General features: G+C 37.9%; 1 protein-coding gene across 2 annotated transcripts in view; it reads left to right on the top strand.

Annotated features, from left to right (window-relative positions):
* The window catches only part of trim46a (tripartite motif containing 46a), a 29845-nt gene extending 15768 nt beyond the window's left edge, over nucleotides 1-14077 (top strand). The window contains exons 6-12 of one of the 2 annotated variants that reach the window (XR_015511332.1): nucleotides 420-515; nucleotides 1584-1837; nucleotides 2025-2146; nucleotides 4171-4518; nucleotides 6528-7024; nucleotides 9220-9287; nucleotides 10131-14077. Coding sequence is in view for 1 of the 2 variants with exons in the window: in XM_087286937.1 (XP_087143063.1) it covers nucleotides 420-515; nucleotides 1584-1837; nucleotides 2025-2146; nucleotides 4171-4518; nucleotides 6795-7024; nucleotides 9220-9287; nucleotides 10131-10521 (1509 nt within the window). In the remaining variant the exon portion in view is untranslated. The remainder of the gene's footprint in view (nucleotides 1-419; nucleotides 516-1583; nucleotides 1838-2024; nucleotides 2147-4170; nucleotides 4519-6527; nucleotides 7025-9219; nucleotides 9288-10130) is intronic. The other variant, XM_087286937.1, reaches the window with a different exon arrangement.
* Nucleotides 14078-17757: the final 3680 nt, after the last annotated feature.

The following is a 17757-nucleotide window of genomic DNA, read 5'->3' as shown; positions in this document are numbered from 1 at the left end:
ATGATGATGTTAGAACACAAGGATGCAAGATCACTGAAGAACAAATATTGAGAAACAGACATTGTCTGCTGAAAATTAATTCTAAAAAGTTGCTTTTTGATATTAGATCGATGAACTGTGAGGAGAAAAATGCAATCTTGTTATGCACAATTTTTAGAAATGCATTACTGTTTGCTTACAGTTTAATAAAAATTACTCTGATAATTTATGTAAAGCATCATGTGACAGAGGGAAAAGTTGCATAGTCTTATAAACAGTGTAAATATGCCCAACAAGCCCTTCTTCCCTGTATGAAATAGTTATTTGGAGTGTTCTCTCTAAGCTAAAAGACTTCCTCTCTATGACTGTAGGCCTTGAGGAGAAAATGTACAGCGTGTCTGTTTAACTCCTTATTCATTCTCTGTGTTGTCAAATCACAGGACAAGATCACCAAGGAGATGAACTACATCTTAGCCAATCAAGACTCTGTGCAGGCACAGATCACCCAAGTAGAGAGTGGCATCGCACAGACTGAGGTAAAGCACACCGCTGTTTAAAGCAACCCTGCAGTTTGAAAAGACAGCTGAGGGTATGGCAACTGAGCCCGAGTGTGTGACTATACAGATTGAATAAAAGAAAAGGCTGTTTTTATAAGTATACAATTGATGTCACAATTACTAGCTCCCCTTTGAATTTTGTTTTCTTTTTTTATTTCCCAAACGGTGTTTAACAGAGCAAGGAAATTTTCACAGTATGTCTGATAATATTTTTTCTTCTGGAAAAAGTTATATTTGTTTTATTTTGGCTAGAATAAAAACAGTTTTTAATAATAATAAAAAACATTTTAAGGTCAATAATTTTAGCCCCTTTAAGCTATATTTTACACCAGATACAGTTATTAAAACTATTATGTTTAGAAATAACAGGGGGGCTAAAGTCGAATTAATAGCCCCCCTGTCCCCCCCCCCCCATTTTCTGTTTAACAGAGAGAAGATTTTGTCAACACATTTTTAAACATACTTTAAACACATTTCTAATAACTGATTTATTTTATCTTTGCCATGATGACAGTAAATATTTGACTAGGTATTTTTCAAGACACTTCTATACAGCTTAAAGTGACATTTAAGGGCTTAATTAGGCTAATTAGGTTAACTAGGCACGTTAGGGTAATTAAACAAATAATTGTATATCGATGGTTTGTTCGGTAGACTATCAAAAAATAAATAGTAAAAAAATAAAAATAAAAAAATGCTTTCATTCTAGCAAAAAAAAAAAACAAATAAGACTTTCTCTAGAAAAAAATATTAACAGACATACTGTGGAAATTTCCTTGTTCTGTTAAACATCATTTGGGAAATTTAAAAAAGAAAAACAAAAACAAAAAAATCAAATGGGGGCTAATAATTCTGACTTCAACTGTACATTTTTAAAGATCACGCAATATGTAGCCAGAAGTACATATGACTGCATTTAAAATATGTAAATATTTAAACACTTGGAACTTTCACATATTTAAATAATATCTAAAAGTGGATAATATGTCTACTCTTATATATAATTGGAACTTGCTTCTGTCATGTTCACTGTCCATTTGTGTTCAGGTGAACAGTGCGGTGGTGAAGGAGCAGTTGTCTCAGTGTGTGAATGAGCTGCGAGCTGTGCTGGCCGAGCGTCAGGGGGCTTTGGCTATGTGTCTGGAAGGGTCTCGTGCACAGCGGGCAGCAGCTCTCAACGCTCAGCTCTCTGAAAAACAGAGTCTGCTGGAAAGTGCAGGACTGCTCACATACACTCAGGAGCTGCTTAAGGAATCTGACCAGTCGTGCTTTGTTCAGGCTGCCAGAGTCACACACAACAGGTCAGACGGAGTGTTTTCTGTAAATGTGTCGGTAAAACATACATTTAAGAAATACCAATCCAACACTAGCCTATTGTGTGTGTTTAGAAAAAAAACTTTTAAAAAATAAACAGTAAATACTGTTAGACATGATCACTTATATAGAGATCTGCTTTATATTCTACATTTGTATTTTTCTCCTTTTCAGATTGGTAAAAGCAATAGAAAATCTGCAGCATTTCTCTCTCTCTGCTGATCCCTCTTTCCGACACTTTCAGATGGATGTCTCCAGAGAGCTCAAAACACTCAGCAGCATGGACTTTATACAAGGTTTTCATAAATACTACATTTTTAATATCCCTACATACCTTGAATTGCTTTTCTAGCTGTTAGCTCCCTGCTGAATATAATTTCTGTCATCATTTATTCACCCTCATGTTGCTCCAAACCCATTAAAAAATGTGTTCATTTTTTGGCAGTGGCTAGCCCAGACATATTTAAGTGGTGTAATAGGGTGGACCTCAGTGCCTTCTATGAACTAAAGTACATCATTTTACAATACTTAAAAAAAAAATAAAGAGATGCAGATTCTGACAGCTAATAATTGTATTATTGATTTTAGACTGAAAAGGTCTACCTGTGCTTTAAACCATGGTTGTACAACTATGGAGTTTTTCAGACCAGAGGAACCATTTCACAGTTCCTTTAACTGCTGACGGAAGTTTCCTGCTTTTTGGCATGTTCACAACACAGCAACTGGAATCATTTTAGTTAAAGGAACATCTTTTGTGATGCCTACATGATCTTCCACTGCAGAGAAGAGTGTAATTCAGCACAATAGGAACTACAGTAAGGCTAATGTCAGCTGATTGCGTGAACACATGCAAAACGAAAGACATTTTAAAGTATAACCAGAAATATATGTTTAGCTAAAAAGCTAATGTTAGCATTCACCTTTTATCTTCATCTTTTCTCAGTCTTGGTTAGAGCTGGGCGGTATGGCCAACCTTATTGATTTTATTGCAAGTTAATGATATCTTTCACAATATGTTTTTTTACTAAGATAGTTATTCCAGAAAAGTACAAAAAGGCCTTTATATAATAAATAAGCTTGAATTTTTGATTATTTTGTATATTTTTTAAACCTTATAAATAAAACAAAGTATGACTTAAGATGAACAACACATTCCACTACATGTCACATTTAACAGTTTTATGTGGACAGACCTTATTATTATAAACATTTCTCATGTAGCATCTTCCCACAGATTATAAATTATATCACAAGGAAGTAACAGGACAAGTTTTTTCTCTTCAAAAATACTAAATATGCACAATGACAATTGTTGTATAAATTTTGAAAGTAAGTAATCACTTCTTGTTAAATATATAAAGCAAGCTGCACTTGAGCTGGCCACGCACACTTATTTACATTTTGCGGTATACACTAAATACATGTATATGGGGAGAGGGGGGGATGTAAACTGGAGCACCCAGAGAAGGAGGGGGAGGGGGGGCAGACCCACGTCATCCCTCTACATAGAACTCTACACAGAAATGCCAACTGATCCAGTCGAGGCTCGAACCAGCAAACTTCTTGCTGTGAGGTGACAGCGCTCCCCACTGCGCCACCCTCTTTCAGTAACATATCTTGTCTACATTCAATCTCAGCTATTATGAGACCCACAGCATACAATAAAATCTCAGCAATCACAGTGTGATTCTGATCCTCTAGTTGTTGATTTTGTTGAATGCTATGTTTATATCACTGTCAGCCTTCTTACATCACTTGACAGATCACTTCACAGGAAAATGCCCTGGAGGGAAAATGTAGTCCAGGAATTGGCCTGGTGACTAGTTTCTGTACCTGAGTTCCTATAAGTACCTAGTGAAAAATGAATAGAAGTGAATGGAAATTGAGGTCTTGATATGTTTTAATAACAATGGTTGTGTCCACAAAAAAAATTGAAAATATTGGATAGATCAGTCAATAAAATCTGGATATAAGGGATAGTGAATAAGGACAATGAGTAAAGACCAGTTTGGGATTGTTGTTTATATCCATAAAATATCTTTAAGTGTGTTAATCAATTAAAGGGAATGTCTTTTATCAGAAGTATTTAATTCCTTTGGATTTAGAACATTTGAAGTATCAACATTTTGAATGAATAGATTTAGGACAGAAATACTTATATTATTCAAAATATCTTCATTTGGTTTCTGAAAAAAAAATGTTTCAAGGGTTTGTGGAGTAAATGATGACAGAATTTGTTGTTTTGGGGTAAACCTAGCTTTTAAGCACACCTCCATTGGACTTCGCATTTAATTTCCAACCTCTCATTTTCCTTCTGCAGCCCCATTGGCTCCTGTGATTGACACTCAGAAGACCCTAGCCTATGACCAGCTGTATCTGTGCTGGCGTCTCCCACAAGACTCGGCCCCTGCCTGGCACTACTCAGTGGAGTTTCAGAGGAAAGTTGGTGGAGCTGGAGCAGTGTGGGGCAGGGTGTGGTCTGAAGGAAGCTCAGGAAGTAATGGGACACACTGTTCTTGGCAGCGTCTGGATGATGTGGGCGGGACCAGTGCCGTGATTGACAAGCTGGAGATGGACAGTGTGTATGTTCTGAGGGTTCGAGGATGTAATAAGGCAGGGTTTGGAGAGTACAGCGAGGAGGTGTATCTACACACAACACCTGCACCAGGTAAGACACATCCATACACTAATGCACAGACCACGTCCAAATATCAGCTATTCAGAGACTCCCTTATTTCCGCCAAGCTTCCCAATTTCCTCACATTATTGAACTTTTTTTAATTTTGTTCCCTTTTCACTTATTGTACCTCTTTAACTTACAGTTTTCATCACTTTTAAGGCTTATTCCATCTGTCCAATTATTCATTCATATAATTTGTTAATTTTTGCTGATCTTTAATATCTCAGTGTTTCTATTCATGAGATTATCCACAGATCTATTCATATTTTTGTTTGTCCGCTTAGATGTTCATCCATTGATTCATAGACTCATTATTGCCTGTTTGTTCTCACACTTGTTCATCCATCCATCTACAGATTCAAACAGACTGTTGTTTACTTGTTCATTCATGCCTCCATAGATTCATTCATCTCTTTGTTTGCGCATTCATTCATCCCTTTTTAATCATCCATTTTTACTTCAATTTTTCGTCTATCTGTATATTTATTTAGAATACTCGCTTGTTTATCCATTCATCTTGTCAATTCACTCAAATGCTCATCCATCCATCCATCCATCCATCCGTCCAGCCATCCATTTCCTCGTCGATCCACTCAAATGCTGATCAATTTATTTTTGCATCCATACTCTTGTCGATTCACTCAAATGCTCATCCATCCATCTTCTTGTCAATTTACGCAAATGCTCATCCATCTGTCCATCCATTTATCCATCCATTCTCTTTTCAATTCACTCCAATGCTCAACCATCCATCCATCTTCTTGTCAAGTCACTTAAATGCTCATTCATCCATCAATCCATCTTTTGTCAATTTATTCAAATGCTTATCTAGCCGTCCATCTATTTATCCATCCATCCATCCATCCATCATCTTTTCAATTTACTCAAATGCTCATCCTTGCATCCATCCATCCATCCATCCATCCATCCAACTTGTCAAATCACTCAAATGCTCATCCATCTTTCCATCCATCTTCTTGTCAATTTACTCAAATGCTTAACCATCCATCCATCCATCCATCCATCCATTCATCCATCCATCCATCCATCCATCTTATCAATTCACTCAAATGTTCATCCATGCATCTATCCATCCAACGTCTTGTCAAGTCACTTAAATGCTCATTCATCCATCCATCCGTCCATCCATCCATCTTCTTGTCAATTTACACAAATGCTCATCCATCCATCCATCCATCCATCTTCACTTCAATTTACTCCTATGCTCATCCATCCATCCATCCAACTTCTTGTCAAATCACTCAAATGCTCAACCATCCATCCAACTTCTTGTCAATTTACTCAAATGCTCATCCATCCATTCGTCCATCCATCTTCTTTTCAATTCACTCCAGTGCTTAACCATCCCTCCATCTTCTTGTCAATTCACTCAAATGCTCATTCATCCGTCCGTCCATCCATCCATCCTCGTCAAATCACTAAAATGCTTATCAATTCATTTTTTGCATCCATCCTTTTGTTGATTCACCCAAATGCTTAACCATCCATTCATCTACTTCTTAATTCAAATGCTCATTCAGACATGCCCCACATGGGTTTGTTGACTCAATTGTTTATCCGTCATCATCTTATTGTGTTACATTTCTGTTTGTTTATTAACTCATGCATCTCTTTTTTAACCCCACATTCCTTCCACTATCTGTTTATTAATTTAGCTATTGGTTGTTTTATTGTTCCACTCATCCATCCATCCATCCATCCATCCATCCACAATTCTAGAACAACAAACTGAGCCTGTTTTTGTTTTGTGCTATTATATGCATACTACATTCTCTCTATTTTTTCTCTCATGCAATTTTGCTTTAATGGTAGTACATTTCACCATGCATATCCACAACTCTTTAATGTCTTTATTTTTTTACTTCTCTTTCTGTATTATTTCTCCTTGTGATTCCCGTTATTCTCCTCCTTCCTTTGCTCCTGTTATCGCTGCTCTTTCTGTGACTTGTATTCCTATTCAAAATGGAATATTTAAGCTGCTTGATCTCCTCTTAATCCTAGAGTCCTGGAATATGTACAATGTTCCTGCTGTCCTCTTTGTTCCCCCTCTTTTCTCCAAATTTACAATCCCATTCTTCTTCCTTTTTATGCTTATCCATACATATCCCCGCTCTGTTCTTTTCTATCCCCTTTTTACATGTTTCGTTCCCTCACTTTGACTCCCTCATCCTCGTTTCGTGTTCTGCTCCCTACGACCTGGCCTTTCCAACTCTCTCCTCCACTCCCGCATACCTCAATCTCAGTGTTGTCGTTTTGCCTGGATTCGCGCTGGGGTCTGCATGCGGAGCGGGTGGCACTAGGGAAGGGGCAGACGTATGCTCGCAGCGTTCCTGGGATGACGCTCTTGCAGGCTGCAGATAGGGCCCTGACCTCCTGCCATCTCACATCCGACCTTCTCGTAGCTGATGTTTCCATCACACAGGGACGACACTACTGGGCATGCTCAGTAGAACCTGGATCCTACCTGGTTAAGGTAAACATATGCTGCTTTTTAAAACTTTGGAGTCAGTAAGATATTTTTTACTTTTAAAAAATGAATACTATAATTCAGAAAGGACAAATTAAGCTGAAAAAATACTTCAGCCATTTGTGGTTTGTGAAGAAGTGAAGGACTAGAATAATGGAATAATGGAGTAAAATATTTGTTTTCTCGCACATTTCATTAAAGAATAAAAGCGTCATTTAAAAACAAAAATATTTTGTAAGATTACTACAGAAAAAATGTACACACAGCAGACATTTCGTCCTTAATTAGGTTCAAAACAACACATAGTATAGCCTACAGTCAGTGAAAACCTCTCATCTGTGTCTGTAATCTTTAGCAGCACATGTAGCCTCTGTTAGAGAGTCATTCCATCATTCCCAGTTCATATTAGTCCAAAAGGTGATGATAAAAATTAAAACAAGGCAGTCTGTTCACGTTTGCTGAAGAAATAACGTGCTCCTTGGCTTCCCCTTTTTTCCGCGCTCCACTCTCGCGTTTGTCCTTTTCTTTCTGAATATGTCATTCTCGCGTTTGTCAGCTTTTCACAGGATCGGGTTTTCAAAGCTTGTCAATAATCAAGCGCAAGGTATTATCATCAGCTCAAGAGATTTGTTATTTCAGATATAGACGCGCGGTGAGCGCAAGTAATCTCTCGCTGTGTGTTTCAAACATGGAGGGTCCTTTGTTTACATTCTGGCTTGTTGCCTAAGCGAATGACGTATCTCTGTAAACCAATAGCATTCAGCTGCGCATCTAGCTCCACCTTTTGGTACCCTTTCTTGTGTTTGGGGACCCTTTCGAAAGGGTGCCAAAAAAGTGGTACGATACGGTTTGGTTCGGTACGCCTTTTATCAGTGGAAACGGCCATAAAAGCGTACCAAACCGAACCGTACCGTACCGTACAACTCAGTGGAAACGGGGCCTTATATTCAGCATTTGTTGTCCCGCTGCCCGCCCTGTTTTCTACCTGCCGCGCCCGATCCCGCTAAAGAGCAAAACCGAAAACCAGCCAGCTACACAGAGTCCAGGCACCCTATAACAAGCTGTCTGTAAAAACACGCGCACACACACACACATAAGCACCAAGCACACACACACAGACAAAGCTTTCTCTCTTATTCGTGCGCTCACAAACACACACACACACACCTCTCATTCGCACTCACACACACACACAGCATCAAGCTGTCTCATTCACACACATACATACGTGTGCTCGCTCGCTCAGGAGTCGGGAGCGATATTGCTAGTTACCGACCGCTCCCGCGTTTTATTCAGAAATTTAATATGCAGACCTCAAAACGGAGGCTTGGCTGCAGACATTCGCCTCTGAGAGTTCAGTCTTGCATCCTTTCTTTAAGTTCACACTTCACAAGTTTAATAGGGAAAACAAACTCCTGAGGACTCGTCGGGTAAATCTTCAAAGGGAACAGTATAACGTTATTCACGTTACCCTGGCTACGTTGTTTCACTTTCTTAACAATAAAATGAAAACATGATATAAGGAACTGCCTTTTTTTCATTTTGATATTAGTAACTTAACAGACACCAAAAATGTTGAGGCATCGTGTAGCTGCAAATTTATACGAGCATCATCTTCATAGCATATTTATAACAAAACGGATCCTATAACATAACTGCCTCCTTTTATTTTCTTTGAAAAATACAAAACATACCCTGTCTCTTTTGCTGAATATTAGGTTAAATAATCTATAATGGCCATTCTAAAAGTATAACGTACAATATGCTTATACAATATAGGAAGTAAAGGCAAGACATCAGTCAAATGTGCAGAATCAGTGTACGTAGTTACATAAATTAAATATTTAGAAAATGTAAATGATCATTATGGTCAACAAAACACGTTACCTGAGAACAAGTAAAAGAAGCAAAAGACCAAAGAGTGGTTAGAAGCCAGTATGAAAAGCGTAAAGTTGTGCAGCGCTACCTTGTGCACCGGGGTATTTACATTTTTCTTTAAGCCCTCTTATGTCAGGAAGTGATTTTGCACATTCACTATAAATCACACAAACAAATTAAATAAAAAATGAAAGCTGTTTTTTAAAGAATATTATGAAGTATGAATTTGAAGTATATTATGTTATTATTTTTAATTTCCTAAACAAAATATTTTAAAATGATTTAATGTTTATGCCTTAAAGAGCTGTTTTATATGTGTGTAGGTGGGAGTGGGTGTTGAAGCAAAGCTCCAAGAGTGGTTCCATCTACCACAAGACATGGCAAGTCCACGGTAAGAAAAAATAACAACCCTGGGTTCCTTGGAAATACACTTGGAAATACATCAGTACAATAAAATCATTAGCCCTCCCAAATGATGTTCAACAGAGCAAGGAATTTTTCACAATATTTCCTAAAATATTTTTTTTCTGGAGAAAGTCTTATTTGTTTTTATTTTGGCAGAATAAAAACATTTTTTATTTTCTTGAAAAACATTTTAAGGTCAATATTATTAGTCAGTTAAACAGAAATTGTGGAAAAATATATGGGAATGGGGGGAGGTCAAATAATTCAAGAGGGTTAATAATTCTTCAACTGTACATGGAACTAAACTTGATAAAATTAACATATGATTACATTTAAATTTAGTTTTTATGTAAAAAATGCCAATATAGGAAGTAACAATGATACTTGTTCCTTTTTATACAAATAATGATTGCAGGAACAGATTAGTGACATATAAACGCTTATTTTTTCACGGAAACTTAAACAATACTATACAAAGACCGCAAAACCCTTTTACTATAGGGCATGATTTGTACAGTAAACATACATATTTGGATAATTTAAATATGGCCTTGTCTTGTGCTTATACTATACCACATACTTTATATGGATGTCAAATAAAAGTGTATAGAAGTGTAACTAGAGCAATACATTTCAGCTTTATAGAAATGTAGGCCATATTTAAAGTGAGCCTCGGTTGATTTAGAGTTCATAAGAGCTAGTTTTAGAAACATGATATTAAACATAATGAATAGTGCAGAGTCCAGATCTTCTGTTGTAAATCTAAAGATTGAGATTTATTTTTTTTTAGTAAGTGTGATTTGATGTTTTCATTTTGATTTCTCTGTAGGTATGATCCAGACAGTGGACACGACAGTGGCGCAGAGGACGCCCAAGACTGTCCTCCTCCTTTCTGTTTCCTCACAATGGGCATGGGCAAGATCTTACTTCCCAAGTGTGGCGGATCTAACAGCTCCACTGGACCTTTCACTGCCCCGTTACCACCTCGTCTCGGGCTGTGTCTGGACTTTGAAAAGGGACGACTCACTTTCTACGATGCTCATTCTCTTAGAGTGCTGTGGGAGGGGACTGTTGATTGCTCCGCCCCCATTTGCCCAGCCTTTTGTTTCATTGGTGGAGGCGCTCTACAGCTGCAGGAGCTAATAGCCAATCGCAGCACAGAGCAGAACCCACCAAGAAGAGTGACTATCCAAACACGAGTCACAGACGCAGGTCACTAAAACATCTGATCGCTCTGAAACTTGTCAATTCAGCACCTAGAAGCAAATTGTTTTTCTATCGACTTTGTTTACCCGCTAATTTCATAGGTAATAATGCATTGACTGATGATATTTTACATTAAGATCCATTTAACATTAAAAGTGGTTATGGATGCTAACGACATGTAGCATGCTAACAACATGTAGTGCAGTATTAAATAACAAGGAATTGTTAATTTCTGTGGCCACAAAATTGAGTAGAGTCTGTCTGCAGACTGCAAGACAGGGACAGAACATAAAGGGACCTTACTGTACAATCACACTGAAAGCGACGAGAGTGTCAAAGTAGCGGGAAGTCATTCATTTTCACTGGGAGCCAGTGGTGAAAAGCTGCGAGGAGCAGCATGGTGCTTTCTGTGGAGTTGAATTCAAGTCAGCTTTATGGTAATGAGCTATGACGCGGTTTAGCGGCAAACAATCAGAATGTAGAAGTCCACCGCTTGAGAGGACTTCAGAGAACACAGCTTGTGAACTTTGGTTATGACCACAGTTGTTCCCAAGGGTTTGATTATTGTGGCCGTCTGATTTTCAATTATTTGCCATGTTTACTTACAGGAACATACATTTAAAACGTTACTTGAGTTACTGATGTCCATTATTGTTTTTTATTTTTTTTTTCTTTAAAAAAAGGAATCGCATGCGACAATACAAAACAGTTTTGGTGGTTCAGGATATTTCAGACATATGGACAAGTAATTAAGTGGAGCAAAGCCACACCACATGCAACTCGATCTTCCATAGTATAATGAATTTGATAAAAAGTAGGCAACATTTACGCGATAGAAAGCATGTTTTATGCTGTAATGTAACTGATATGATATGCTGCAACGGCCTCTTTAAATACGAGATCAATGTAGCAAATTTTGACGCTCTCACCGCCGGAGCTGAAGGCAGAAAGCATTGTCGCCACGGTGCCCAGAGTGAACTTCGACACTCACTCCGCCTTCGGTGTGAACGCACAGTTAGGGGGCCTAACTTGTAGTATGTTATTAATGACTACATCCACTCCAAACCTAAACCCAACCATCATCATTATTAATACTTACACCTTTCCCAAATCTAAACTTAACCATCATAGTTATTAATGTCTACAACTACCCCAATCCTTAACCCAACCTTCACAGTTATTAACGTACAGCCGAGAGTTGCGGAGGCTTTTACACTTGACGTGCTCACCATTTTATTGTTATTTGCAACCACAGGGGGCGACGCCAAGTAGGCTGAAGCCTGGTTTATACTTCTGCGTCGAGTGATTGGCGTGACCCACAACCCATGCCTTGCGCACTGCCGAGCATTTATACTTCTGCACACTGTGTGTGTTGCTCTGGAATAACTAGGCATGGCAATATAAGATTCTGACAGTATGATAACCTTGGGTATATATATATATATTTTTTTTACATTTAAAATATTTTTGAAACAATAAATGTCAGTCTAAATAATTTAAATAAGTCATGGACTTATTTACTACTGTCTTAATTATTTTCAAAAACACAGATTTCTTTTCAACTTAAAAAGGCAAGCAAGATAAAGCAATATAAAGCAAGCCTCTGCACTATTCAGCTCTACAGCATGCTGCATGTTTTATTGATGCATGGTTTGTACGAAATTTGTTTTTCAGATGTTTCCTAAATCATGGACTGGCCAGTAACTTGTGATATGGAGGGTCCTTTTCTATTGTTGCCCTAAAAAAACTCAAAATAATCATAAAAAACATGTTAAAAAACAAAACTTACAAATACCTTAGGAACGGTATAACAGATTTTTTTTACACTTTTAAAATCTTGACTTTTCAAAATCACGGTATACCTAAAAGCCGGTTATCATCCTATGCCTAGCAGCAAGACTTCCTAAACGCTAGCTGGTGTTTTGTTTTTTCTGAATGCGACTTTAATTTACAAGTGGCCCAAACTTTTTTGCAAGTGCAATGTGCAACAACTTTAATCACAAAACACAAAACAAAACTTTCCATCTGGAGCTCCTTCTTAGGACTTCACACTTGCAAACACTCGCCCCAACAAGTTCTCACAGCTCTCGGTCCTGCATCTCACGCCGACCAGCTATACTATGTGTTGTTGAAATGTGTAGTTACATTTTTTGAGAGGTGCGCGACAGCCATGGCGAGGGCTATGCGACAATGCGAAGGCTGCGCCAGGGCATACGCATACGTGTGCGCTTGAAGTATAAATCAGCCTTAACTATCATGACAAAACAGATGAAGAAGTCAGCGAGTGGAACTGCAGGGTGGAGTTGCCAAATGAATGAATAGAAAAAAAATCTAGTAAATTGATTGGTGATAAATTTGGTGAAAACTCATGAAAACCTTTGAAGAAAATGTGCTGTTCCACCATCTTGCCAAAAACATCTTGTTGTGATATCTCGCATGGTTCAACGGGATCTCGATAACTGCAAGTTATGTCTCGCTAACTTGCTACAAGAGATGCCCCAATCTTGCAGTCCGCAGACAGATACACCTGACAAAATCAGAAACCATTGAAATGCATTTCAGGTTTACTCAGGGTGCATTCAAATCGAAAGTTCTTATAAAAACAAAAGATTCCTTGCTATTTACGAACTCGTTTTCCAGCATTGTTAGCATGCAAACCACCTAGTATGGGTGTGCTAATAGTAAGCGATTTATTCATTAACAATGTATGTGCTCTTTACAGGAATGTTCAAATGTCTTGAAAAATCATGTCACAACTCCTATCCATTCGGGACGGCTTACAGCTGTCTTGTTGATTGTTTTTTCAATAGTTCCCGGTGTCCTTGAATTGTGTTGCAACTTTGAGGCTCAACCAAAATGTAAAGCCTTTGGTTGGACATGTTGTATTGGTATCAGTACACGTTTTGTGCATAGAGACCTTGTCTGTTTGGTTTGTTTGGGCCAAAACAGGGCTGATGCAAGCCTTTAGCAAGCGAAACGAAAACAACAACAGTGAAATGAGAAGTACCTGCTTTTGTGAGATCCATACAGGTGCCTGCGCCAATCTCACTCAACAAAAGCCCCCATTTGAATGTCCTCAATAATAATCTCCAAACCACAACAGTCTTTGACACACCTCTTACTTTTTTAATGCTTTTTTTTTATAACCACCACTGGTAAAGTCGTATTTTGTTTTTGCAGACTGGGTATGGCAGATTTAGCAGGCATAACATTGAAGTTGAATACGAGAATGCTGCTTATGACCATGCGACTGTCAGTCTTTAGTGTGTGTGTGTGTGTGTGTTGATTAAAGGCCATTTTTTGATTGTATACCGGATGTCAGTTGTATTTATGATGTGTGTGTATGTTAGAGAGAGTGTTATTGCAATAAAGACAGCTGCTGAAAGCTCTGGTTTTGGCCATGTTTCCTGCTATTTAAATGCATTGTTGCGGATTCAGGTCTCGTTGTGTGAATTTATAGTAATGTTAAGGATATTATGTAGCATTTCTTAAAAATACTGGGCCTTTGCAAATTGGCAAAATGTTTGTAAAACACACTAATAGCAGAAATGAAATAAAGCATCAACGTTTCACACTTGCATTATTTCTATGCACCTCGATTTTTATCCTGAACAATAGACTGTTGACACCAAGCAATCTTTTAGTAGAAAGCATTATACTTGGGACTTTTATAGGACTCTTTTTTTATATAATAAAACAGTCAACAACCTGTAATTGAAGACATTTAATCTTGAAACATTTTTTATACCAAAAACTACTGCCTTGGACCGGTCAACATTGTAATGTAAATTTTAATGTAATAATTGCCCCTATTATAACCTGGAAAATGAGTTAGAACACACCACCATTTGAGCATAGCAATTGGCAAGTTTTTCTCCACGCTTGATTTAGCTAGGCTTCACGCTTGTTTCTTCCCTCCACCCAAGTTTAGTCTCTAAAAGTCTTTACTGGACTATAACAGGTTCTTATGTCTCTAGAGCAGCGTTTTTCAACTGGTGGGTCATACGTGACCTAGTGGTCTATATACACAGCTAGTGTTTTTCAGCCATTTATACACTTACGGTGAAAGGTTAATGTGACTATTTTTAATTTAACAAGGCTTTTACAGCATTAATGTTGTAATGTTATTACAATACATTTAATTAAATAGACTTTAGCATTCATTTAGTTGTTCAAGCTTAAAAAGAGATGAAAGAATGTGTAACCACTAGCATTGGCAGGAGCAGTAGGCCAGCACAGAAACTCCATTGAAAATTATGGGGTAAAATAAATTGTTACATTTTAAAGACATGCTGGGGGAAATTTAATGCAGTGCTTCTTGTCTGATCTGACACCAACTTCGTATATCTATCAGGCAGTGAAGATCTATATTGTGGCAATTTTGTAATGATAAGCCCTGGGACTGGCTGGCTGAATATTAAAAGTTTGTGTGCTTATAGCCCATTATGGGTAGCATCATGATGCTTTTGAATTTTGAAAGAGTGTGTAAAAGCTGTTTGTGCTCCTTTCAGATAAGCTTTATGCTTGAGAAAACCTTGTTCTCCTAATGAACATTTCAGATGAGATGTGCCAGCTATGATTGTCAAAAAATAAAAGCAACACAAGACAAAATGTAAGCAGTTTGAGTGGCATTACAGCGAGGAGCCTGCAGCAGTACACAAAGTAAGGTCCTGACACTTTTTAGCAGCCCAGCACGTGAACTGGCGGCTTGCCACAAGCGCAAGCACAACATTTTTGTCATTTGTTATGAAAAAAAATGTCACTCAACAAAAAAACTTTCCCAACTTGTCAGCTTTTACTGTGCTCAAAGCACTTTTCAATAGTGCACAAATATTTGGAAGCGCACACTGTATCCGTATGTAACTTGTTTTGGGGTTTTTAAACAAATGTGGTGGCTAATACCACTGTTCTAATTCTGTACACTGCACATTGTATTCAGAAAAACTAGTTTGGGACTGCTGTTTTATTTTATTCATCAGTTTTAAAAATATTCTTTCAATTTATGTAATAAAGTAGGGTTGTGCTTGTGTTTATATATATATATATATATATATATATATATATATATATATATATATATATATATATATATATATATACATATAAAATAGTCAACATTTTAAATGAATCAAAACCATTAATCAAAGTGATCCTAAAACTATTGAACAACACCCATTCTTTGATCTACGACACCTGTCCAACTTCTTTTTAATGCAAATTTCTAATCACATGGCAGAAACTCAAAGCATTTAGGCATGTAGACATGTTCAAGACGATCTGCAGCAGTTCAAACCGAGCATCAGAATGGGGAAGGGGATTTAAGTGACTTTGAATGTGCCATAGTTGTTGGTGGCTGGTCTGAGTATTTCAGAAACTGCTGATCTACTGGGATTTTCATGCACAAGCAACTCTAGGAATTACAGAGAATGGTTTAAAAAGGAGAAAATATCCAGTGAGCGGCAGTTCTATGGGCACAAATGCTTTGTTGATGCCAGAGGTCAGAGAGGAGAATGGCCAGACTGGTTTGAACTGATAGAAAGGCAACAGTAACTAAAAAAAAAAAAAAAAACTTGTTACAACCGAGGTATGCGAAAGGGCATCTCTGAATGCACAACATGTCAAACCTTGAGACTTACCAAATTTGGACAATAGAAGATTGGAAAAATGTTGCCTGCCTGTATCATTCTTGATTTTTGCTTAGACTTTCGGATGGTGGGGTCAGAATTTAGCGCCAACAACATAGAATCAAGGATCCATCCTGCCTTGTATCAATACTTCAGGCTGATGGTGGTGGCGTAATAGTGTGGGAATATATTCTTGGCACACTTTGGACCCATTTAGTACTAACTGAGCATCATGTCAACGCCACAGGCTACCTGAGTAATGTTGCAGACCATGTCCATTCCTTTATGATCACATTTTACCCATCCTATGTTTGCTACTTTCAGTAGGATAACTTGCCATGTCATAAAGCACATATCAGCCTGGTTTCTTAAACATGACACTGAGTTCACTGTACTCAAATGGCCTCGACAGTCATCAAACTCAATCCAATAGAGCCTTTGAGATGTGGTGGAATGGGAGATTCTCATCATGCATGTGCAGCTGACAAATCTGCATCAACTGCGTGATGCTATCATGTCAATATGGACCAAAATCTCTAAGGAATATTTCCAGTGCCTCGTTGAATCTATATCATGAAGGATTAATTCAGTTTTGATGCCAAAATGGGGTCCAACACAATACTAGTAAGGTGTAATTAATAAAGTGACCGGTGAGTGAGTGAGTGAGTGAGTGAGTGAGTGAGTGAGTGAGTGAGTGAGTGAGTGAGTGAGTGAAAGAGTGAGTGAGTGAGTGAGTGAGTGAGTGAGTGAGTGAGTGAACGCAGGCAGGCAAGCAGGCAGACAGACAGACTATACAGACAGACAGGCAGGCAGGCAGGCAGGCAGGCAGGCAGGCAGGCAGGCAGGCAGGCAGGCAGGCAGACAGACAGACAGACAGACAGACAGACAGACAGACAGACAGACAGACAGACAGACAGATAGATAGATAGATAGATAGATAGATAGATAGATAGATAGATAGATAGATAGATAGATAGATAGATGAGGGGATGAGGGAGCTCTCAGATTACACCCAAAATCATCTTTATTTGTGAATATGAAAGAATGTGATAGAGATATACATGAGGTCAGGTCATATTTGCATGTACTGTACATTTACACATCCAGACTGTTGAAAAGTGTAAAACTGAAATTAAAAGCACATGTTGTGATATACCCATATCAAAAATCATTTATCATTCATATGGCATGAATGTGGACTTTCAGGAAGTCTTACATGGCTGCGACATTTGTGAAGTGAATAAAATGAAAGTAAAAGAATGTTTTTGTAAAAAGAGCTGCTTGTCAGTCCTGTTTTTGTGTTTAGTCAGTGGAGGTGAACTGAAGTTACACACCTGACTCGCCCACTTGCACGTCAATTTTAATGTTTTGATTTATACATCAATGTTGATTTATGCATTAATGTTGCAAAAAGCCACCTTTGCTAAATGTGCCACTGGCATCAAAACTGAAAAAAAGCAGCTAATTTCTCTGTTATTTTCAAAATGTTCCATGATGTTCTTCAGGAACAAGGAAGAAAAAAACAGCAAATCAGTAACTCGCACGTCCAAAACGTTTCTTGTTTATCCCTCCCATCTCATTGTATTTGTTGTGAAAATAGGCGGTGATCTGTAAATCACACATGCA

The sequence above is a fragment of the Danio rerio genome, chromosome 16 (assembly GCF_052040795.2).
Source record: "Danio rerio strain M-AB ecotype USA chromosome 16, GRCz13ab, whole genome shotgun sequence".
Classification (NCBI taxonomy): domain Eukaryota; kingdom Metazoa; phylum Chordata; class Actinopteri; order Cypriniformes; family Danionidae; genus Danio; species Danio rerio.
Note: the sequence above shows the minus strand (reverse complement) of the source record. Positions and strands in the feature narration are given on the sequence as shown.